A 24,856-nucleotide genomic window follows, 5' to 3' on the forward strand; every position below is an offset into this window, starting at 1 on the left:
CCTGAACTCCTCTGCCTTCCTGTGAACACCCCTTAAACAGGTCCTCTGCCTGTGCCCCACACCCACAGAGAGGTACTGTGTGCCTTACATGACACAGAGGGTGCTCCGTGCCACATTAGGGAAAGCCAGCCTGGGGGCATCAGGCTGTTCAGTGCTGACTGACCACCTAAGCAGGGAGTCTGATAAGCTCCAGAGTGCTGAGCCCATCTTCCTGCCCGGGGGGGAAGACACAGGCTGGGGGATCCCTGGGATCCAGCAATGGCTAAGCAGGAGCCTGTGGCCATGGGTAACTTAAGAGTTCCAGTCCCATTTGGGAATCCATTTTGCTGTGCTTAGAACAAGCCCAGGCAGGGGATGTGGCACCAGGACACTCAGGGTGTTTGTGACCATACCCCAGCACCACGCCCAGCTCCTTCACGTGGACTCTCATCTGGCCCTTGAGATACTCAGACAGCATCTTGCTTTTGAAGTAGAGCTCCTGCAGCCGATCCTCCAGGTGCATCACACACTGGAAAGCAAAGGGAGATGTGTCAGGGAAGACAGTGCTCTATCTGAACCAAAGCAGCCTCAGAGCAGAACAGCACAGACCACACATGCCTGTTGCCTGTTCTGTACTTGTGTCTAGGAGAGATATTCACTGGCAGGACTCTTGCTTTGGAGCAGAAGCCTTTGATTACACGTTAAATCAGAATTAATGAGGCAGCTGTTTTGATTACAGACTGGCATTTCAATAGGCAGCTCAAACAGCTACACCAGAGGATGCACTGGCTACTGAAATTGTGCTACAGATACAAACACTAGGCAGAATCTTAGACCATCACCCTCTCAATTGCCATTCAGACTTACAAAGTTTGGAGATAAATTATGCTTGTAAAGCTGAAGAGTGGAATGAAGCAGGTTGGAGACGAGACTGGAGACTAACACTTCTTTTCCCAGTTTATTGTCAATCATTCTTCTCTGGCTACTGGCCACTTGCACCGTCCACTTGTCTGTGTCTGCAATAATGCAAACGGCCTCTGCGATGGGCTCGTCCAGAACAGGGTGCTGGGAACAGAAAATGAACAGCAGAACCCTGAGAATGACAAATGACAACGATCTTTTCACAAAACATCACCATCCTGGGGAGCAGGATAGCACCCCTGGACAGCAGGATAGCATCCAGGACACTGCTTCCCCTAAAATCCAGTTCCATGTGCCCACGCTGCACTCCATCCACTAAACTGAGGGGTTTTGTGAGCAAGGCACAGTCTCAGAAAGATGGTGGCTATTCTACCTTCTCTCCCAGGCTCGAAAGTGTGTCACTGGCTGACAGTTACATATTTTGATATTTGACATAAAGAGTTCTGACATATCTAAAGTATGTATATTTTAAACTCCTAAAACCAAAACTCCAATTCGCTGTTCAGCACGGCTGTGTTAACAAGGCCGGGTTACTCCCAGTTGTCACTGGTTTCCCTTCATGGGAGGCCAGCAGAGGGAGTCAGGAACCAAGCCTGTGCCTTGCCATTCCTTCCAGCTGGTGCTGCACCTCTCCCAAGCCCTGAAAAGGGGGTTGAAAAAGGGAGTATTTAGAAACCCACTGTCCTTCCCTAATACCTTTTTTGGCCTGGACTGTTAGGAAGCACCTCCTTCCAAAGAGTCCCACAGGGACCTCACACAGTGCTGGGATGCAGTTACTGTTGTACTTGAAGAGAAGCATAAAAATGTGGCTCAGTCAGGCTGTGTTTCAGCCACATCTGTCCCACAGCAGCAGGTACCTCCCACTGCTGCCTCTCTTGCCTGAAATTCAATTACACTTCCCAAATGGCTTAAATATGTGGCTTAAACCAGGCCCTGGAACAACCACCCAGGGAGCAAAACTCATTCCTTGTGGAGCTGGGCACAAGGAAAGGAAGATGAAATGTGGGGAAGAGCCACAGGTCTGATGCACGTTGTTAATGTGAGAAGATGGAAAAAGGGGATGTTTTGGAGGCTCTCAGGAAAGCAGCTGCTCCCCAGCCTGTGCACATCTGGGGTTTTTCCCCATTCCCTTGGGAATAAACTAGAGGGGAGCAGAATCACACTTTTCAGTGACAGTCTGCTTTCCACTCCTTTCCTGGGGACTAGAAGAGGTAGGGAATACCATGCTTCCCAGTCATGCCCCAGTTCATCCAGGGAAAAGCTTCTGTGGAGCAGAGATGATCGATCACCAGCACACGTGAGTAGCACAAGTCCCCTTTGGACAATTATCTTTACATTCGTTTCTCCTTTTCCAGTGAAGCCATCAACACTGGGCACGTGGACTACAATCCTAAAGAAGGCGAAATGCCCCCAAAATACTACACATTCCTGGTGGCTTCACTGTGGAGGACATGTTCTGCTGCACAAGCACACTGGTCAGACGTGCAGGGACAGAGGAGGGAGCAAAGGGAGTTTCTGCCCCTCTGCAGCGAGACCCTGCCCAGGAAGAGATGCACAATCTCAGCTTTTGGGCTGGTTTAACATCATCCCATCCTGTGGGCACACAACCATCCCCTGCCATGCCTACAGGAGATGATGATTCCTCTATGGCTTAGCACCAAGATCCATCTTCCCAAGGCAAGGGCCTCCCAGCTGGCTTCAGTGGGAGTCTAATCTTTTGTGATCCAGATTTGCAGTGAAACACCCACGTGTTTCAGATACATGAACTGAGAGAAGAGAAAAAAACTGGTGACCTGGGACTGGGGAAACGTGACAGGAGCTGTGACAGTAAATATTTCCACTACCAGCAGGTTTGTATGTTCAAAAACATTTACCTTCCCCTACTGTGAGAAATACATTTACCAAATATAGCTTAATTACCTGCACAGCATGAGACAAATCTGACACCAAACAGTGCCTCAGCTTTTCATCACTTCCTATTCCTTGCAAAACAAAGTCAGGGACATAAGATGAACAGTAGCCTCCTAGTAAGGATCTTCCAAAATTGGCAATACTGGGCTGGACAGAGTTCACTTCAACTAATTTTGACCTGCAAGAAAGGCATATCAAAGAGATGTACAACAATAAACAGCAAATTCAGCTTGCAGAGAGGTTGCATTTCCACTTTTATCACAGCTCTTCTAACTTCCATTCAAGCACTTTTTAAGGAGTTTAAAGTCAGCTTTTGCAGTCATGGAAGCAGAGAACACAAGCCAAGATCACGATGCACAATTAATACTTTTTTCCAGACCACTGATCTTGTCACATTCCTTAACAACCAGCAAGCTCAGGAGACACTTTTCCAACCCTGATGCCAAGTTAGGCTACAGTCCTCCAAACATATGACATGAGAGGAGGCTCCATCATTTTTAGGCTGTGTTACTGCTGAACAGTACTTACCCAGGGAAGGGAATCTCATATTCCTCTGCCCAATCTTCTTGCTCTCCTCCGTAATAGTTACTGCCCAGTCTAGTTAGATCATGGCCTGTATCCTCACTTTCACTGTCACCCAGGGCACTGTCTGAACTCTCATTTCTTGGAATGTCCCAATCAATCCCTGGGGCGACTTTTTTCTCTACGTTTTCTCTGTCCCCATGGGGGACACGAATAGAGATTTTCTCTCTTTGGTCCTGCTCATTAAAGCAGTTTTTGTAGGTCTCTTGTCGAACAGAGTCCATGAATTTACAAAATTCACTAGGCGGTTTGCAAGCCTTTGTACACAGCTTTTTAGAAAACTCTAAACTACTGTTGTGAGCAAGAAGGTCCGTAGCTGCTTGCCCTGGAATATCATCAATAGTCCGGGTTTCAACTGAACTGTCATCAGTGAAATACTCATCAAACAGGCTCATGCTCTCAGCACTGCACGGGTTTGGGTTCCAGCTCTGATGCTCACTAGCAACTTGAGGAAAGGGTTCAGCTGTCCCACAGTCTCTATTTTGGTCCTCAACAGTTTGTTTAGCTTCACAGTTCTGATCAGCAGACACTGCTGCCTCCGCTGCTGGCGGGCTGTGATGCCTGGCAATTTGTTCCACTACTGCCTGACTCCTCAGCTCGATGTCTGAGTCAGGTGACATGGAATCTCCGATGAGGAAAGTCACCTTTGTCTGGGCCTCGGCGGCGCAGGGGAAGGCGTCGCAGAAGAGCTTGTCAGGGGGCTTCTTCTCCACGGCGATGCCGGGTGTCCGCGTGCCCCCGCCCGCGGGGCTGCCCAGCTCCAGCCCCTCCTCGCCCCTCCACGCGCTCCCTGGGGCCTCCACTCCAGAGTCCGGCCCTGCAGCCGCCCCCGTGCACACCACAGTCTCCAGCTTGGTGTCCGTGCAGGGCCTCGGCTGCTTCACATCCACAGCATCTTCCTGCCCGTCGTCGGGGACGATGGTTCTGCTCTCGTCGGAAGAAGTTTCCAGCTCTCCCTTGGGAGTGCTCTGCGTGTCTTCTCGCTCGTGCTGTGGAACCCCTTCTATGTTCTGTGCCAGGGAAGGGGGACATTTGCAGTATTTACAGCTGCAGTTGGCAGTTCTCGTCTCTTCAGACTCCGTGGGCAGCAGGTTGCCCCTGTTCTTGTGCATTGTGACAAGCACATACTCAGACTCTTCCACTTCTCCTTTCTCCAGCGTGGTGGTGATCACAGTGCCGGGCATGACGATGGCCTCGTCCTCCCCGTTCTCTAGAAGATGTGTCTCTTGCAGTTCAGAGCATCTGATGAAGTAAGTGAGGAAGTAAAGCAATCTCTGGACCAGGTCATGCCTTTTGCCAACCACAACTGTTTTTGCCAATCTCACAGGTGATCCAATAGCCCCATACAGGTCACCTAGGACAGGAAATAAACACACAGTTATTTGGTATCTTTGCAATAAATTATTCTTCTAACAGCAATTGCTGGGGCTGTTTTTCAAAGGCCAGGTCTACAACAGAGAAATACTGAAGCAGCAGAGTGATGACAGCTATCCTCTATTTTGTTTTCAACAGATAGAATCCCAAAGATGCTGTTGGTATCAGTCTGTAAGGTGAGCCACTGGTCAGGGGGACATCTGATCTCACACATCAGGGACCACCTCACTCCAGCTTTGGAGGCTCCTCTCCTGGGATCCTTATATAGCCATGGGAGAGAGGAGGCATCTGCATCCACCTACCCTGGAGAGTCTGGAAACTGGGCTGAACTTTTACCCACAAGAGAAAGCTGTGAAAGAAGCAAACCTATGCCAGGAATGAGGGCAAAAAGTGATGGTGGCAGGTGCATGGCTAGAGCCAACCTCCTTCTGTTCCCCTCCCTGAGCTCTGCTATGGGTTGGATGGGGTGTTCTGACTGTACTCCACAGTCACCTGGGCAGGTGCCTGTGTGTTCTGGAGGTATTAGGGCACTGCAGGGATGAGGGGACAAGGGGCCCAAGAGGCCTCAAATGCCACTCTAACCACAGTGGGTCCCTCAAGTCCCATGAGCTCTGAAATCAAGTCTTCTTGCCAACTCTCTGGCCATTCTTGCCTGTACCAGAACAGGACAACCTCACAGAACTCTCCCTTCCCTTCCCTAACCAAATTCCAGGAGAGTGTGTGTGCAGAGCAGGGCATTCTGACCTTATCTCCCCTCCTCTACTTGCAATTAGCAGACAGCATGACCAGCTACACTGACTGGGCTTTGAGACCTTCCCAGGAGGTTGCTGAGCCATGATTTCCTGTTCTGCATCAATCCATTATATTAAGAGTGTGTTCATTTCTGATCAAAAGATGGATTTCCCCGATTTTCTCTTTCTACAATGAGGCTTATTGATAGCAGCATCCCAAAAATTAAAAATGGATTTTCCTTCTAGACAGAGGGCCAGGGGAGAGCTGGAATCCTCTACAGGTGACCTTAAGGGACCCCACAGAGGTGACTAAAGAGGGCCTTACTTTTGGGCTAACATTTTACAATGCATAATGCCTTAAGAAACTAGAGCACACATAAAAAAAATACAGTGACCACCTCTAAGCTGGAAACACACACTTTTGTCTCATTTTGAATTAAGAAATCAATAACTTGGGAGGGAAGTAACAAGCATCATAAACCCATTCCTGTAAAGCTGCTGGGTGGTTTAGAGGTGATTGCCACGTACCAAGCTGTGCCCACAGAGGGTTGTAGGGATGGGTTTTGGCCAGCATGTCCACGCTCTGGGAAGAATGCTTCTCCAGGAAGATCCTTATGGGTGGCTGGCCATTGGGCATGACGGTGGGGACCCAGGCCAGGTGGTTAGTCAGCACTGCAGTCAGCAAAGCTGGCAAAAACCTGAAAGCAAAACGTCCAGCATGGGGTTTTTTTCCAGGTACACACTCAGGATTTAAACTGACAGCAGCTCCACACTCTAGATGGATCAAGGATTGCAGAAACAGCCTGACAAAGTCAGCACAGATCATCCCTTCAGTCCTGGTTTTCAGGGAGAGAAGGGCTGGCTGGACCCTCCCTCCCACCCCTGCAAAGCTCTTTCTTAGAACACACATTTAAAGTAAAATGAAATTTTTACTTCTGTGGCATCTCAGTTCTTCTGTTTGGCAATAACTACGAGACTTCCTATTTTGCCAGTTTTATGCTGTGAAGCATCTCAAAACCAACTTATTTTGTTCACTATAAGAAAGCAGTGGCACTGTGTGGCCTCTGTACTCCAAGGAGATCCCAAACCCATAAGATCTGTGACTATGGATGAGAAGGAAGGCTATCACTACCAAACCTGTAAAATAGCTGGGTGCTGTGTTCTTTCACATAACTGTTGTGCAATTCCAGCACACAAGGCTGCTCCTTTCAAAAATAAACCCCCCCAAAGTTCTTTAGCTCAGCCAGAGAAGCTGTGCCCTTATGCTGGCAAAACAGTTTTCACTAGCTAAGAAATTAAGGCTAAAAACCTTTCTGAAAAACGTTAACTATCTGATTTATTGCAATGATAGAGCATGGTTTCTGCTCCGTGGAGGCAACTTCCCAGTCAGTTTTCCTGGCAGGAGCAGGACCCAGGAGCCTCCACACACCAACAGATGGTGCTGGTGGCCTCAGCAGCTCAGGTGTGGGGAGGAAAACAGTTAAATGCCTCAAAATAACATTATTTGAATAGTTTACAAGCATCAGGAACCCTACAGCTTCCATGTAGCCAATTCCTCACTGGAGACAGCCGAAGGAGGAGAAGAGATTTAAAACTGGATTGGAAAGGATACAGAGCTTAATTTCCTCTTGCTTCCATCACTGTAAATCTTACTGTATTTAAAATAAAGCAAACAAACCCAAATAAAGGACCATTTAAATGTAACCAAGATGTATAGGGCTCAGAATGGCAAGGATCAGGATGGCCCAGGAAAAAAGCTTCCACTGAAGCAAGAACTGATTTTAAGAAAACACATTTGAACCCCTCACAGTTTCCCTGTGGTTTCTCCCCTTGCACTGGGGCAGGAGCAGGTGGACCACACTGAGGAGAGAAGAGGTGACAAAGGTGGTGGCAGAGCTGGAGGATGGGAGCAGCAGCCCCTTCCCTGAGCCACCCCTTCCCCCCCTGCAAAGAGAGAAAGCAGCTGCTCTGCCAGTGCCATTCCCACCCAGCACACGTCTGTGCTCGTTTTAGGACCTCACTGGAGCCAAATGCTTTAAAAACTTCCCCTGCTCGTGCCCTGGGGAAAGGGGATGAAGTGTTGACATAAGAGTAAATTTATCAGATTCACCCCAGTTTATCAGGAACTTTCTCAGTTTTCAACACCCGCTCAGGGCTGGGGCCTGAGGCCAGAGAGGTGAGCACTGATCAGCACACCAGTGGCATTTATAATGATTTAAGGTTTAAGAGCAATTTGTGGTCAGGCAGTATTACAAAAACAGCTCTTCCTGAATGTCTAACCCTGCTCATCATATGACAACTGATTCTGAAAGGTAGATTAGTGCATTTCGTAAGGTATGTTCACCCACTTCCAGACATCCACACCCATCACATGCTTCCCATGGATGTGTTTTAGATGTTCAGCCTCTACCAAGATTTAGAGGATTGTGGGGAAGCAGAAATGTAATGAGATAATTTCTTATTCCTTTTTTGTTTTAAAAAGCAGGTATTTATGGACGGCCTTTTGATTCTTTGGTTGCCAGGATTTTAACAACCGATTGTTTGAAATTTGGTTTGAAACTAAAAGGCACAATCACATATGGAATTGAAAAACTCAAATCCACCGTACTGGTTCTTGGAAGCGTTTTCCATCAGGAAAGTGAACTCCTTCATGAAGCGATGGCAGAGCTGGTTCTTCTCGGGTGTCCCTGACATCATGGTGAGCCAGACCGGCTCCCCGATCCGGGGCATCGTGTACAGGTTGCAAATTGTTGTTCTAGAAAACAAAACCAAAACATCCAGCAGGCTAAACAAACAAAAAAAAAATGAAAGGCAGAGATCCCAGCTTAAAGAATTTACTGCAACATTTAGTTCCAGCTGTCATTTCTATGAGAAACAAAATTTCTCTCGTCCACCATCATCCAAACCATGTTGTTTGTTCAATAGTAGGAATTCACCCTTCACCAGGGAGAGCTGAACCTCACAGGTTCCTCCTGCATCCACCTGAACTGATCCCAAGCACAGCAACACTCCCTGCCACAAGCCAAGAGCTGCCCTGCTCTGACTGCAGAAGGAATGATTTCTTGTTGCTGTTATCTCCTTGCTTTCTCCATTCAAAACATACTTCTGCTTTATTTATGACTAGGACAAGTTTATCTATATGACTTATACCTGAACTTCCTCCTTGCTTTAAAAACTTGGTGTATCTCAAGGCCAAACCCCCCCAAGTGTGATGTGTAGAGCAGGGGAACAGCTCACCTCTTTAGCTTTAAATAGAGAGTATGGAAGTCAAAGTCACCCCATGGCTGTTCAGGTTACACACTCACCCACATCCTTTTTGACTCTACAGAAGACAGTCAATCTATGATTAAAAATTTGGCTCTGCAGTAAAATCCCAGATTAAAACCCCTCAGATTACTGTTAAACTCTTGAGAATCTAAACTAAATTCTAGTTTAGTTTTAAGTACAAAGCCTCCATTATGACACTATGGGAACCTGTATTTTTATCACAGTAAAAATGTAAGCCCAAAAAAACCCAAAAGAACAAGGGAAATGACTGATCAATTCAAGTTTCTCCCCACTTAATGCACTACTTTTTCTAGATGAGGTATTTTTGTTTTACAAGACAACGATTTACATTATCCCATTATCCCCAGTACCACCCCCTGATTTATAAAGATCTTCTCTGTATATCTTGGTCTCAAAATTTATGGACACTTCCAGAAGTAAAGCCATGGCTGTGCATGCCAGGCAGGCAAACACACTCGAGCAGCAGCGGCCAAATCTTCTGTGGTTTAGTGTTTAAAGTGCAACTCCCAGGAAGTGAGAGCAGCACGTCAGCAGCAGCACAGCACATCCCAGCCCTGGCACGGGGGCTCCCAGGGGAGGAAGGAGTTACCCCCCAGCTATTTGGCAGAGAAGCAGCTGGGTGGGGACAAGACCCTCAGAGCAGCTCCCCAGAGGGCACTGAAGGTGACTGGAGTCACTGGGGCTGCTCCAGAGGGAGGGAGGTGAGGGGGCAGTGCCATTCTTTGCCTTATTTTTTCCGCCTGTGCTCACCAAATACAAAATCCATTCTGTGTGCTCATAATAGTCCAAATCAACCCTGTCTTCCTCAAAGGTTACAACTTCAGACCCTCCACTGCCACAGGCATGATGAGAACACCAGAAAGCAGCCTGTGGGCTGGAGAGAGGGACAGCTGAGTTACCTTTGCACTGCCCAGCCCTCAGAGGCTTTGCTGGCTGCTGGGTCACTGCTCCATGTTACCCTCTGCTCCTGGTCCTCTCCTGGCAGGAAAGCCCAGCCTGGTGACAGACTGGGCACAAAGTCCTGACAGACTGGACACGAGTGGGGCACCAGTACTGCCACATGCAGGGGACAGGGGGTCTCTGGCAGCACAGGGGCTCGGGGCACTTGGGATTTCATTCCTCTGCAGGAGCAAACTGGGACCAGGGACGGGATTTTTAAGGGAAAGCTTTCTGTTCACAGCTCATTAACTGGAGTGGATGTTAAAGAGGCCCCAAGAAAGGGAGAAACCCCAAGTCCAGGGACTTCAAAGTTCAAAACAAGTCTCAAGACCTACACCCCCCAGACACAGCTGACCTGAGAAGCTGGAGATAAACAGCACAACTTAACGTAAAATACAGCTTATTTCTCCTTCCTATGCAAACTAACCCGAGCCAAGCCCCTTGCAGCTCGGCTGTTTTGAAAAAAGAAACTACTTCTATACTAAACCCAACACATTAAAATATTTGTTTTCGTTGAAAAGATAGCCCGAGTCTTGTGATTCGTTATTTACTATTCTGGTAACCCTGGCTGCATCTGCAGCTGATAGTGTTTCCTCCGAGCCAGATCAGATTGCCCTGGCCCCTGGCCAGCAGGCATGTGACTGCAGTGCAGGGAACCCTCCATGCCAGCGCAGGCAGCAATGGCACAGAGACCAAGGGCAAGGATTAACTGCTTCCCAGCTCTGCAGACACCCAGGGAAACGCTCCCCTGCCAGTAAGGAAAGGGCAAAAACGAAAACAAAACAAAACATAAAAACCCGAGAAACCCTCCCCGAACACTACAGGGAAGTTTAGTGGATTTAAAAAACAACAACCATCACAAACCCAGTTGGCCCCTCTCCCCTCAGCCATCTGCAGCAGGAGACCCTCCCCTCCCCTCCCTCACCGCCCCCACACACCAGCGAGGGAAAGTTCAGTTAATGAGAGACTCTGCTCTTTTGAGGGTTCCAGTGCATTTAAATTGGTTTATATTTGGAAACGCCTCCGGGAGGCTGAACTCCAGCCCGGAGCTTACAGGCACCTCAGCCCCAGCACTGCAGCACCGGGCACAGGGGCCGGGGGAGCCCCTCAGGAAACACCTTCACACCCCACAGGGCGGGAGAGCAACTGCCAAGCGGAAAGGGAGCCCTGAGCAAACCCCTCCTCAGCCCCTCTGGGGTCTGCCCCAGCGGGCACAGATGGCACCGAGGCGAGCAGCCCTGCTCCTGCAGACAGGATGGCACAGCACGGCTGCTCCTGCCTCACCCTCACCCACACACACCCCAAACCACCCTGGCCTTGGGCCCGGATTTCAGTACCAGTCTGAGACATCTTTCCCTGGTGCTCTGCAAACCAAACGAGGCAGACAGCTCCTCACGGATGAGAGCATCCTGCTGCAACCCCTTCCTCCCCGAGGAAAACACACGGACCCCCAGCACTGTGCCCCCAGAGCTGCTCTGCTATTTAGGAGCCGCAACACAACGACAAAGAAAAAACACCAGTGGCTTATAAAGCTTAATTCACGTGCATTTGCTCCCTATCCTCATTTCTTCCTTCCAAAGATGGCTTTTCCTTAAAAAGGAGCAAGAAAACAAAGGCAATCCCCACTGCAGGGAGTGCAGGAGCAGGGGAGCCCCCGCGACTCCGTGCTGGCACCACCGAGCAGAACGCACCAGTCAGTTCACAGCAGCATAAGCTGCTTAAAAATTACTGGCAGAAAATAGGATCAAATCTGTCTGCCAGAAAGCGGAGAGAGGTGTTTCCCCAGGCCCCGAGATCAGGGTTTCCTTGCCAGCCTGCCTCTGTGCCACACAGGTATTAGTCAGATGCATAATCTGTGTTATCAATGTGCTGCGCCGGCCTCGGGGACTGGGGGAGCCGAAATGTTTATGCAAGTACAGTAGCTTATTTCATAAGTCATGTGTCTGCACAGCTGACATCCACAGAGAGTTCTAAGCCTCTAAGTCAGGTGTTAATAGCTAAACCCATCAGTGCTTTAGAAAATTAAAAATTGCTGTAAAGTGACTAATGATGCAAGGGTAGGCCTGGAGCTGGGCACCAAATCGATGGCAAATTTATCAACAGCATCCATTTGCAGAAGCAGCCTGGGCCTTCCAGAGAAGGTAGCTTTGTTTTTCCCTACATGAGACAACAAAAGCAAAGCAAGGGTCTGTTTTGCTGTCTTTTCTTCTCCCCCTCTATCCTCCAGTAGCAGCAGATAAATGCCTGCTGGCCCTGCAGGCAGCTCCTTACAATTTCTCTTGCAGGTAGTGGGGTGACCTCCAACCACAGCCCCTTTCCTGCACGCTCCCTCCTCCCTTCTCTGATCAGCACAGCAGCACATCCCCCACGCCCCACTCATCTGAGGTTATTCTGATCACCAGACTGCACATCAGCTACTCTTGGGCACCTCTGAAAATGTGGGGGTTTTAAAGAAAAACAAACAAACAAACAGATTCTCCTTTAAAGCCACCCCAAAAACAACCAGACTGCAACGAGTTAAACCAGCACAGGATTACATTTTAGAATCACCAACCCACTGAAGTCAGCACCCTTCTTCCCTCCAGCACAGTTTGCTAAGAGGGCAGGAATCAACACAAGTCTCAAGTTCACCAAAGGACTCAGCTCCTGACTTCCCCGTGACTTCAGTGGGAAAGCAGACGCCTAAAGAGATAATAGTGTCCTAAATGGGTTTGCTGAACCCGTGCCAAAGCATCTTTGCATCCAGCCTGCAGTATTTAAATATGCTTCTTGCTTCTTACCAGACACATCCTGCATGGCTTTGAAAAGCAAGGGGCTCTTGCCTGTCACACAAATGGGGATGTCACAGGGACACAAGGACCCTGCCTGGGCTGGAGGCACAGGCTGCTGCCCACCTCTGAATGCAATCCCTTAAAAAAGCCAACAAAACGCAGAATTGCCAAAGGCTGCTGCCCCAGGAAATTCATTTCCATGAAATTAAACTGGATTTAATTTACCTCGTTACACTATTAAGGAGTAATATTTATATCACCATGGAAACCTCTGCATAAAACTGCTGGTTGGACACATGCTCCCAGTGCTGGTTATGCAAGGGCTGTGTCATGGGAATGATCCCAGCTCCTGGTGTGCAGGAGAGTGCAGATCTGCACCTTCCTCCTCAGCCTGTCCACAGCACCCTCCCTCATCCCATCCCAGCTCCACACTGCTGAGCTCCCCTCCAGGAGGAAAAGCCAGCACGGGGGATTTGGCTTGTGTTTTCAGGGTTATTATTCCTACTTTTGACTCGGGATAAGTGCCCCTCCCCAGCCCTCTGGAACTGTTTAACTTGGAAGGACAAAGGAGAACGGGCAAAGTCCGCTGAAGTATCTTGAGGAGGAATGTTTTGGGGGAAGATTTGGGCAAACAGCTGGGGAGGTGGTGTAACAGAGGGTGGGAAGGCAGAGAAATGGCTCAGGGAGAGAGCAGGGGGGAGAGGCAGAGCAGAGCTGGGGGAGCAGAGGAACCACAGAGGCTGCTCCCAGTTGCTGAACTCGTCTCAGGCCCCTGGGCAGGATCAGCGGCTCCCAGTCACGAGCTTCCTCTGCTCCCTCTCTTGGCACAGCTGATCCCATCCACCTCTCACCGCAGGCCCACGTGCTCCCTCTTCCCTGCCTCCTGTCCCTACAGAACATATCCTCTGCCCTTCCTTGTGACTGCCTGGAGCTTCTAAAAAAAATAAAAAAATATACTGTGCCTTCATCCTGCAGCACCACCTAATCCATGGCACTCAGGTAGTACATGGAATTGTGGAAAAGTAAGGGAGCCCTCAGGATCCTACACTGTTAGTAAAATACATCCTGATGTCAGGATTTTCTTTTTATAACATCAGAGCACTGTCTTCAATAACGTCTTTAAAAAGTAGCTCTACAGTGGTTGTAAAAGGAAGCACCCTGCCACTCCCATCTGAGAGGAGATGAATCACTCAAAACAGATGGATTTCATCTTAATTCCCTCCCCCCCCATGACTTCAACTATGGAAAGAGAATACAGCTAAATGCCAGGGATGTGCTTATCTGTGCTACTTTGTATATTAACTGTTGAACAGAGAGGCTCTGCAGGTACTGATAGCCAGAGATTACAGCACTGCATTTTACTGTGGGAAAAGACAGCTCTCCTTTTGCCTACTTGGTTATCTGAAATACCTTTAGAGCACAATTTAGAGTGCAGTGAGCTTTGCTCACACATCAGGAAAATACACACTAAGGTGGATTTCCCAAACATGGCTTTGCAATGCTTTTCCCCCTCTCAACGGGCCATAAAAGATAATTTAAGAGGTCACTGTGAGCTCCATTACCAACTAAAACACAGAAAACATTGATCATCTGTGTCCTGTTCACACCAGGCCCTGATGGATACACACACTTGGCAAAATCTGAAAACACAGACAGAGTAGAATGGCTTGGTACCACCAATCCTTTGCCGTAGTTACACTTGCAGAAGACTTTACACATTGTAAGTTACTTATCCTGCACTAAGAAGGTCCTTCTAAAACAGACTCTGCTTTTGAAGGAACAGACACAAAAGGCAGAAGTCACACTGCTCACCTGAATTCATTAAGGGCATCCACAATCCTGTTATAGGCCAAACTCCGCTGGCTGGCATCAGCTGATCTCCGGCTCATTTTCATAGCCTTGAAAGCAATCATTAAACAGATGAGTAACACAGAGCTTCAGAAGCACAGAAAATGGAAAATAAAGTCATGTGTTTGCATCTATCTTTCATGCAACTGGTCATGCAAAAAAATTATTTAAGTGATAAAAAGATGGTACAGGTGCCAGCTTTCCTATCTGAGGGAAGACAGGTGAGGCACATTTGCAGCTTCTGCTTCTTCTGTGCATTTCATCCTTTAAGGCACAGAAGGGGTCAAAATTTTGACTGCAGTGATGCAATTCCTACACCCAAGAGCAAGTTGATCCCACCTTTTGTAACTAGCAACAGGAGTTAGGAACTAAATCTGACAGGGCTGGGGGAACACAGAGCAGTACAAGGGCAAGAATCCAAAGCGAGCGTGTTTACCTGTTCTATTGCACTCTTCAGTTTGTTCATGTGACTCTCAAAAAGAGGGAAGTGTGAGAAGAAGAACTCGTTGAATTTGTTGTTTTCATCTTCATCTCTTGAGAGTGAAAAAATAACCCCAATTGCTATCTTTTTCTTCCTAACAATTCCTGGGCTTGGACCAGAGCTGTCATCTGACAAGTTGAAACTTTCATCCATGGACCTTGGAGCATGAAAAAAAGAGAAAGTTAATGTAATCCACTGATAAAGTTGTACCTTGGTTTGCTGTGTAATTCAGTTCTTGAACACTTAACTTCAACAAACACCTTTTGTTTGCATGTGTTGTCAAATCATCACCTTTGACAACATCCACTTAGTGATTTTTTACAAGCAACCATTAACTGATCCTGCAATCACAGAAGCTGGAACCAGATCGAGTGTGTTTGTGGGATCAGAATATGGTATTCTAGTTCTCTCCCATCTCTGCCAAGAATTTGTGTTGCGAGTAGGATTTTAGGGCTTCTTATCCTCAAAAACACAGCCTACAGATTTACATGCTGCTGAAGGCTTTCCAGTTAGTGCAAAACAATGAACTGCATGAGGAAAACAGAGACTAAAAAAGATCAGCCTGACTTACACCTCTGTCAGTACCCCACGGAGAGCAGCAGCGAGCGCAGATGTACATATGCAAGAGCAGAATCAAGCTGACAACGGGGGAAAATGTATGGGCAGCAACCAGCATTTGAATTCCCAGCTCACCATCGAGGGAAGACCCCGTTCTCCAAGCTGGTAGTCTGGCTGCGACGCCAACGCCGCTGGTAGCTGCTAGCACAGCTTTTGTTAAACGAGGAGCCCGGGGATGGGAACGGAGTGATGAGCAGACTGCTAAGAGATGCTGCAAGAACAAGAGGAATAAATAAAAATCTCTCCTCACAAGAAAGAGCATTTGGAAAATAACACCAGCAGCTAAATGAAGCCCCTCAAGATATACCGGTGTCGCTTCTCGGGTGCTTTCTCTTTTGCTTATCGGTGTTTCTTATCTAAAAATAACCCGTTTATAATGACATTAACGAGCCATACAAGCATTATGAGGGTGGCACAGTCCTGCAGCTTTACATAAGAAGCAACACACAGGCTGTACCTTGCTCAGCAACCTGAGTATTGGGAAATAAATTCTTTGTGGAAAGGAGTAATGTTGATGACATCCTTCCAATCCTAAGCCCAGTGCCCAACATCCCGAATCTTAAGGGAGGAGAGGGGTGGTTTTGGAGGTGAATTCATGTTTTAATGTCACTGTCAGGGAATCACAAAGTCCCAAACTGGTTTGGGTTGGAAGGGACCTTAAAGCTCATCTTGTTCCAACCCCTTCCACTAGACCAGGCTGCTCAGGGCCCATCCAATGTGGCCTCCCTGATTTGGAAAGGAGATGACAGCAAGTTTTGTTTAGAAATGCTGCAAGCTCATTTCAATATTTAATCTGCTTTGCTTTAATAATTGGCCCTGCTGTCAGGTTACCTGTGAGGTGCCTGAAGCACCATTTGTTCCTGTACACAGAGGCATCATTAATGTTACACAGAACAAGCCAGAACAGTCCCATTTCAGCACTATTTGCTGCTGTGCAGAGATCCCAGTGACCAACATTACTGAGTCTTTTTGGAGTGTAGGGGGTTAACCCACGGAGCTGCCATTACCAGATCTTGCTATACCGCTGTCTCTGTCCTCATTCTGCTCCCTCCCAGGCATATCCATAGGGTTGCTATGAACTGTAAAACAAGGAATACCAATTAGCAGGGGAATATACAGTTCCTTTCTTGTTTGCAGATCTCCATGTAATTAATGAAACAAAAACATGCTCATTAATTCAGATCAACAGCACTGCACAAGGCCATCACCAAGAAAGGCTGCTTAGCTGAACAAGCCAAAACACTTATCTGAGAAGCCTGTATGTGTTTTTCTCCAGTCCATACACCTATTTTAGTGCAAACTGAAAGTGGTACACTTTGTTTCTTTACACAGATAATTTTCAGTGAAATTTTAATGTACCAAGAGGATGTTAGTCCCACTGGTAGTACTCAGTGTATGGACAAAAAACCACCAAAACCCAAAATGAACACAACTTCATTCATATACCAGCTTTCTCAGGTATTATAAATGTAATTTCATAAGGATTTTCAATGCTGTCTTGAAGAAAATAATACTTTTGAGTTGTGAGCAGTGCATTGGTTGTTCAACTAAGCCAAAAGCTGTCCAGATTCAGAGTCTGCATATACACAAGATCAAAAGTGTCTCAGGCTCAATGGTCTTTAAATGTGATATATTTTACAAATGTGTGTGTGAAATAAAACTACTCAGCCATGGAAATAAGACCCAGCCACTAAAAGCAAGAAATGTCCATTTTGAGTGAATCTAGGTTAGCTTTAGTTTTACAGTTGAAACCAGTCCAGATTAAAATAGCTTGACACCATTGTGAAATATTATTTCCAGAAATATGAAATCCATATTAAAATATATAAGTTTTCAAAACAAAGCAACGCAAACAACCCCAAAGAGGACTGTTAAATGCCTGTTGTCCTCTGGGGCTTTAAGGGATGTATCCAAAAAGGTAAGAGAGCAAACATCACTGTCTGTTTTGTATTTAAAAAAAAAAAAAAAAAGAAATCTTATTTCCAGGGCTGAACTACAAATGCCCCCCCAGTTTGTCACCCAGCTAGACTAGCCCACAGCACACAGCACACTGCAAACCTGCAAAGAAAGAGGCGCTCCGGATGAGGCGGAGCGGACCTTGCTCTGAGAATGCCCGCCTGGGGCTGCAAAGCTGGGAAAGACCTACACGGCAAAACGTAAAATACACATGAGAGAATGAGGTTAGTAAAGCAGAACAGTCCCTAGGGAGGGGGCCAGGGCAGGGAGAAGATATGAGCCAACATAAATGCAGAGTAACGTAGGCAGAGAACAGCTCTGAGGCCTGACAAGAACGCTGGTGTGAGGGTAAGTCCCACAGTTGGACGGCACAGTACTTATAGAATTAACATAATAGACCCAGCTTTCCAGTGTCTCCCATACAAGGACGAGGTTTCTCAAAAGGGCTTTTTTTTTTAAGGTTGAAAAATGATTAATTTATGCAGGCTCAAAGCCTAACTTGATCACAAACAGGAGATTCATCATGGAGTATAATGTTTGTTTTAACATCCACAGTGGTAGAGTGGCTGGGAACACTGGTGCTGAAGAGGAGAGGGGAGGGGGGAGAAGGCAAGCAGGAATTCAACTTAGTAGAACCAACAGAAAATTATGGGCTGAAGTAGTTGTTCTGAGAACAGTCAGTACATCGGTTGAGTGAAATGATCACATAGAAAATAAATGTTAGCAGCCTCAGTAGTTCATTTTAAAAGTAATACTGAGTTGTAGATATACCAAGAAAACAGTGTATTTACTGTACACAAAGTCAGGAAGAGCACTTTAACGAGTTAATTGCCAGTCCCTCTCCTACATGTGAAGCTAATGCCCACTCAAAGTTTTTGGATTATACAAAACACGAAGGCTGCACCTCAAAGCTCCCTTCCATTCTCTCAGGCCTTCACTCATTAAAGGGAACACATGACCAGAGCTGCTGGTTTGTTTTTTCAACCAGTGTATCTAAAAAAAGCACGTTGTAAATAGTTCCCAACCAAAACACACAGACCCTTCTCTTGCCACAGGTGAGTCAGGAGCTGCTGAGCACAGTTGTTAGAAACGCTGCAGTTACAGATTAACTCCTTTCCCCACTTTGCCCAGGGTTCCCTCTGTGCTTAAATGGGAACTGTAAACAAATACTGCTGAAAATTTGTGCAGCTCAATCACAAAGAAAGCTTCAGCATCCTCTCCTTGCAGGCAACCCCGTGCCTCTTGCCACACACCCTTGCTCCGAGGTGCCCACACCTCCTGGGCAGCTCTCAGGGCAGCCACTGGGCTGCTTGGAGGGGAAGAGTCACCCTCACCTCAGAGCTGGACATGGGTGGCACTGCCTACACCTGAATCACACCGAGCCCTCTCCTAAGAGCTGCCTTATCTGAACTGGAACTTGCAGTTTAGATCTCTCTGGTGATACAGCAAACTTTTGCCAAGCACAAACCACAGCAAACCCTAAAAGTAGGTGAAGTGATCTCCTCTCTCTTAGATCGGGCACCTCATGCACTGTGAAAGATCACAACTGAAGTCTGAAAGGAATACTGAATATTAAGAGAAATGTCACCTTTTAAACTATCCTGACTTAGTGAATTCAGGAAGCATTTAATAGATAAAAAGGTTCTTGCAACTTTAATTGGCTTCCCTTATAGAGGGACTATTGGGAATGACTTTAATGAGGTATACAGCTCATTTGCCTGAAAAGCATTTAAGCCCATGCCTAGGAGCAGTCTTATCAAAGTCAGTGTGAAGGAGAGAAGTAAACACTCCCAAGAATTAGGACCACATCAAAGTCAGAAACCCAGTTAAGAGCAACCCAGTCATCAAATCCACTCCTTACTTCCAACCCTATAAAAGCATATTTTACATACAGCAGTATTCTGGAAAGCAATTCTAAAAAGAAGCCCCTTATTCCACCTACAACAGACATTTGCTTGGAGAGTCAACAATCAAAATGAAGGGAAAGGGAGGATGTGCTATAGAGCCATGAATCAGGTGGCTACTACTGGAACGAAGCACTGAAGCCCAGTATCTCTACTATCATCTCAACTGTTCCCAAAGGGAAGAGCCAAGACCTTCCCCTCTTTGTTATCTAATGTTCACGGGGCCTCCACCCACAGCCCTTCCAGGAGGCTGAGAACCAAGGACGCCAGATGGCTTCTCAACACTGCTTAACTCCCATGGCCAGGCAGAGGAGAGAACACAAAGATACTCTGTCTAATCTGATCCAAAGCTGCAGCACAGCTGTGCAAGGTTAACTGAGACTCGGAGGAAACACGTGGCCACACGTGCTCAGGTGGGCAGAGTACAGAGCAGAATGAGAATTATTAACGAAAATAAAACCGGGGAGCTGAGCCAGGCACAATCAATCCTGCCTGACCCGACACGTGCTGCTCAGGACCTTCTACAGAACGTTATTTTCCAACATTTTCTGTATTTGCACTGAAGTATATCTAAATATTTCCATTATGTATTTTATATACACATATACAGCTGTGTATACTGAACTACTGATAATTCCCTGAACAGTCTGATTCATTCTCCTCCAAACTCCACCAATATTAATTTTCTGTTACATCTTTAGCTTTTTTTTATGTGATTCTCTTTAAAAGACTTGCATATTCTAGAATCTATGATTACTCAATTAAAGATATCAGCAAACAAAATCTGTTTGTAATTACCTATATTCCCAAGAAGTCCATTCATAATGGTACTGTGGTCAGGCTTTAATGTATTGCTGTCTTGATTAATGAACTCAAGACTGTCCTGCAACCTATAATAAATATAAAACATACAACAAAACCAGTGATTTGCATTTCAGTAGAACAAAATGTTAGTTCATTATAGCCTGAATGGAACAGACAAGGTAAGAACACAGGCTTCCACTAGGAAAAGCTTTCGGAGTCTAAGCCATGTTCTCAGGTGGGTCAGTTAACACACAGAAAACTAAACTCTGAAGCCAGATATTTTTGTAACACCTTTTCCTTCATCTTGGACTGAATTTCCCCCATTGCAGGCAGTTCTGTACCTTCCAATATCAAGCTTCCCCATAGCAGCACGGAAGGAATGGTTCATTCATTCACTGAGAGCAAACTGAGGTGAAGACAACCGTGAGGGGAAGGTGAGGATGCTACTGACAGGATGTAACAAGAAGTTACTTTTTTAGAGAAAGAATCTGGAGGGTCCAAAAAAAAAAAAGTCTCATGTGTTTGTACTGTTCACCTGCCCATGTGCAATAGCTACAGGCTGGGGGGACTCACGTGTTGAGGCTGCCGTAGATGCTGCTCCCGGTGCGGGCTGTGAACACCTTGCTGAGCATGAGCTGGGGAGGTGAGCTGAGGAGGGCAGGAGGGAGAAATCAGTCAGAAACACAGTGCCAAGACAGGCCTGGCTTTCCATTTCACGACCCCCCAGATTTTACAGACCTTCACACGACACAACGGCCTTTTGTTTCAAAAGTGACATCAGAATAACGTTAAGGCAAACACAGAAATCCCTTTTACTCTGCACTGTGCCATTCAGTTCAGCAGGCAGCAGCACTAAGGAGGGAGTCTTCTGAAAGCACCAGCAGCAAAACATTAATCTTACCGGATCTGGTGAATTTTCAACGTGGAGCCCTTGTAGCTCATGGCCACAGAGCCAAACATCATCTCTCCAAGCATGTTGGCATCTGAGGAGCACCGAGAACCCTGCAAAAAACAAACCCAACAACATTTGGGTTTAAGCATTTTAGAAGCACACTTCTATTAGGGGGTGTAAAAGACAGGAAAATATTCTTTATCTAAAAGATAAACATGCAAAATATCTTCCTAGAACACTGTTGAATATGCTAAAGTTGAACAGCTTAAAGAAGATAATGCTAGCACAGAAAGTGATCTTCATATTGGCTGTGAGCTCAACCACTAAAACCATTCAAAAAACCTAACCCATCTGGGTGAGGGGAAGCAGATTCCAACTGCATTGAGCCAGGGGACTAAAGTTTTAAGAATGAGATAACACATCTTGCTGAATAAAAACCATTAAGCTTAAACCTTGCCTCTCTTTGACAAGAAGAATCACCAGTTCACTGGAGATCTTAGACAGACTGTGCACTGGAGCCAAGTTGGACCAGTGTTTTCTTGACAAACACTGATTCACAACTTATCCTTGGATGGTATTTTTATGGGATGACTCTTTCCCTCGTGCTCCCGTGATGGTACCAGCAAAGAGCTGCAGCATCGTGATGCCAGGCTACAGTTGTGCAGTTCCTGCTTCTCCGCTGGCAAGAGCTTGCTGTAAGGCACCCAGGCTAAATACCAAGGAGGGATGTCACTATGCTGCATCACAGGCTAGGCCAAATTCTGCAAACAAAACCTTAAAATTAAAAAATCACTCAGGGCAATCAACTGGAGATGACTGCTCTGCTGACAGTCATCTCATTTGTGTACTTTCAAAGGCTGAGATTACTGCCCCTTAGTCCAGGGCTGTCTCATCTCTAGGCTGGCAGATATTAGTGCTGGGTCTCCACTTGTGCCTTGCCCTGACTAATTTAAAATATGGTGATCACTGACTCACAGAGCTCAGCCAGTTCACAGGTGAGTACTTTGGTACTGTGCAAGAGCAACACATCTCCTTCAAGATGTGTGATAGCCCTCCACTTCCTTGGAGTAATCCTTCCCAAAGATCCCTAAAATCAGTCACAGAAACAACCCTGTGCTTGGAAAATGCTAAGTGCCAGGTCTTCATACTCTTATCCAAGCTCTGAACAACCAGGATCCTCACCCAGATTGCTACACAGAACTGGAATATAGAATGATAGAATGGTTTAGGTGGGAAGGGACCTTACAGCTCACCCAGTTCCACCCCTGCCTTGGGCAGGGACACCTCCACTAGACCAGGTTACTCAGAGCCCCATCCAACCTTTCCTTGAACACTTCCAGGGATGGGGCAGCCACAGCTTCTCTGGGAAGCCTGTGCCAGTGTCAGACAGTGAGCCCAGAGCACACCCAAGGACAGGGTGTCCCCACCACAGGCTCCTGCCAGCAGCAGGGAGGGCTGTGAACATCCCACTCGAGGTTTCTGCTCACACTCACCCACAGAACAAGGGCAGGAACAAGGAAGTGCTCATCAGCCAAAAGGCAACACACTTACAACACATCTCAATTTTTAGCTCTTCTCAAGCACTCTCAATTAAGATGATGATACTTTAACAGCCATACTATTAACCTCTGAAATCTGCTATCCCTGCAAGAATGACTAAAAGCAGCAACCACAGTTATAAAAATGAGGATACAATTGCAAGGTTTGTTAGTGTTCAATGACAGGGCAAAACCTGATCATTAGCTGGGCCTCGGTGAAATTTCCATCTTTACCTCCCAGGATATCCCACTGCCCAGGTGCACCGCAGGCAGTACTGGAAAAACCAGAATTTAAAACCAGTCAGTATGACCCAGCAGCTCCAAGGAAATCCCAGCATAGATGTTAATGGCTCTAGGAAATAACAGGTTTGCCAGCATCATGAAATCTTGACTTGAGAACACTGCAAATTACTACAGCCACACACTATGATTGTTGGTTTTAAATCTGTTGCTGATCTCCAAATGAAGGACACAATTCTGATTAAATGTCAAGCCCTTGATGGTCGGTTTTGATTTCAACTTTCTGCTGTTGTGAAAATCTAATTCTAAAGCTGAGGAAAAATACTTTATCTTAAAGTATTGATTTTCTTTGTCAGGCAACCAAATTAAAGTGAAAATCAGCTGCTTTCAAATTTAATTGTAGGGGTTTCCCTCTCCTTTGAAAGATAGACAAGCACTGCTGAAGGCAAAGAGCATGATAAGATGTGCCCATGGCCTGTTCAGTCTGGCATTTCATCTACACTTAATAACAATAATTTTACCCTGCATAACAGAAGACACATATTTAATGCATTTAATATGGAAACACTGTTACAACCCAACTCTTTGGGCCTCTAATGCTGCAAAATAAAGGTCACTCAAGACCAAAGTAAAGTGCAATCAACTGAGGAAAGGGGTTAAATATTAAAAACTCGAACAAAAAGTAGCCAGGGAGCATCTGGCAAAAAGGGCACAACCTGTGGCACTGCCAGCCTGGCCACAAACCAACTCCCCAGGCCATGGTTACCAGCTCACATAAAAACTGATCATAAAATACCCACAAGTGCTGGTGAGTGCACATTAGCATATTAGAGGCAGTAACATGTGAGTGATTTGAAAATTACACTTCTGAATATATTTACAGCATTTAATATTCCCCCTGCTGTACATACTGTCCTGTCAATAACCAAGTGCATCTGAAAATTAAAAATGAAGAAATAAACGTCAAATGTTGTGATCAACAAACCTGAAAGACCTTCAGTCCTGCCTGCACTGACAAGCAAAAGGGGCAACATCAGTTCCATAATGTGCAAATAATTGTGGGCAAGCTTGGAATCATGTCTAGCTTTATCTTAATGGATTCTAATCATATTTTGAGGGATCTGGATGGGACATAATTACAAATATGAAAGCCTGGAACAAAACCCCTGAATTTCACATTGTAATTAAAGTTGCTCATATACAGTCAAAGTGTATTTAAACAAGAAAACATAAAGAACTATTTTAAAGTCCCACAGCATTGTATTATTTGAGCTTCCATTTACAGCTTTACAAAAAAACCCTAACAAAACAACTTACAAATACTGCAAATACATTAAGTAACCTCTGAGGTTACAGACACAGCAGTGAGAACATAGGAAATGCCAGGCTGAGTGATGTCTGGACAAACTTACTCTGGCCCTTCTGCAGACCTGATACCAACTTTTATTGGGCATTAAAGAATTCTTGTGTTTATAGCTCTGTGCTCACTTGCTGGGGAAGCCTGGAAGGAGTCTGATGAATGCAGCAGATAGTTTACAACAAATATGTTGTGGAAGACCAACTTCAGCTGGGAGTCTGTGGCACAGTCACGTAGCCACACATCAGTTCACCTCAGCAAGACTGAGTGATACACATGAGGAAGTGGGCACTTAAAAGGGGAAACTTTCCTCAGTTTTATACTACACTGTCATGCCAACCACTAAAATTAATTTCCTTTAATAACACTGACCACTGTTTGGACAGAGCCTGCCCAGGTGGAGAGACAGTTTCTGGATAGTGGGGGGCCATCGTTTTTCTTGGGCACAAAGGAGGTTACTCTGTGCTGGAAGGGAGCTGCTGACAGAAATGTCTCTTCCCTTCAGAACCACAGTTAAATGCCCTTCCAGGAAGGGAGGAACAGAAAACAGATCTTCAGCCACCTTACCAAAGCTGTGGAAAAGAGTGTGATGAGAAAGAGAAAACAGGAATACACAGCTCTCCAAATATAGCAGGAGCTAACGTGACAGTGGGAGAGTCAGCACTGGAAGGTTCTTCATTTCTATCTACGGGAGATTAAGACATCAGTAGTACTGTACTTCA

The 24,856-nt window shown here is 46.3% G+C and overlaps 1 protein-coding gene across 3 annotated transcripts in view; it reads right to left on the reverse strand.

Moving 5' to 3' along the window:
• The window catches only part of FNIP1 (folliculin interacting protein 1), a 62,835-nt gene that overhangs the window by 1,692 nt on the left and 36,287 nt on the right, over positions 1–24,856 (reverse strand). For 2 of the 3 annotated variants that reach the window (XM_027643097.1, XM_027643098.1), the window contains exons 4-17: positions 21,009–21,109; positions 20,681–20,755; positions 20,102–20,193; positions 17,502–17,585; positions 16,451–16,522; positions 15,519–15,654; positions 14,781–14,982; positions 14,309–14,394; positions 8,107–8,253; positions 6,027–6,196; positions 3,340–4,747; positions 2,821–2,989; positions 847–1,044; positions 393–508 (exon numbers count right to left, since the gene is read on the reverse strand). In XM_027643097.1, coding sequence (XP_027498898.1) covers positions 393–508; positions 847–1,044; positions 2,821–2,989; positions 3,340–4,747; positions 6,027–6,196; positions 8,107–8,253; positions 14,309–14,394; positions 14,781–14,982; positions 15,519–15,654; positions 16,451–16,522; positions 17,502–17,585; positions 20,102–20,193; positions 20,681–20,755; positions 21,009–21,109 — 3,056 coding nt within the window. The remainder of the gene's footprint in view (positions 1–392; positions 509–846; positions 1,045–2,820; positions 2,990–3,339; positions 4,748–6,026; positions 6,197–8,106; positions 8,254–14,308; positions 14,395–14,780; positions 14,983–15,518; positions 15,655–16,450; positions 16,523–17,501; positions 17,586–20,101; positions 20,194–20,680; positions 20,756–21,008; positions 21,110–24,856) is intronic. The other variant, XM_027643099.1, reaches the window with a different exon arrangement.

The sequence above is a fragment of the Corapipo altera genome, unplaced genomic scaffold (assembly GCF_003945725.1).
Source record: "Corapipo altera isolate COAL_440 unplaced genomic scaffold, ASM394572v1 75, whole genome shotgun sequence".
Lineage (NCBI taxonomy): Eukaryota > Metazoa > Chordata > Aves > Passeriformes > Pipridae > Corapipo > Corapipo altera.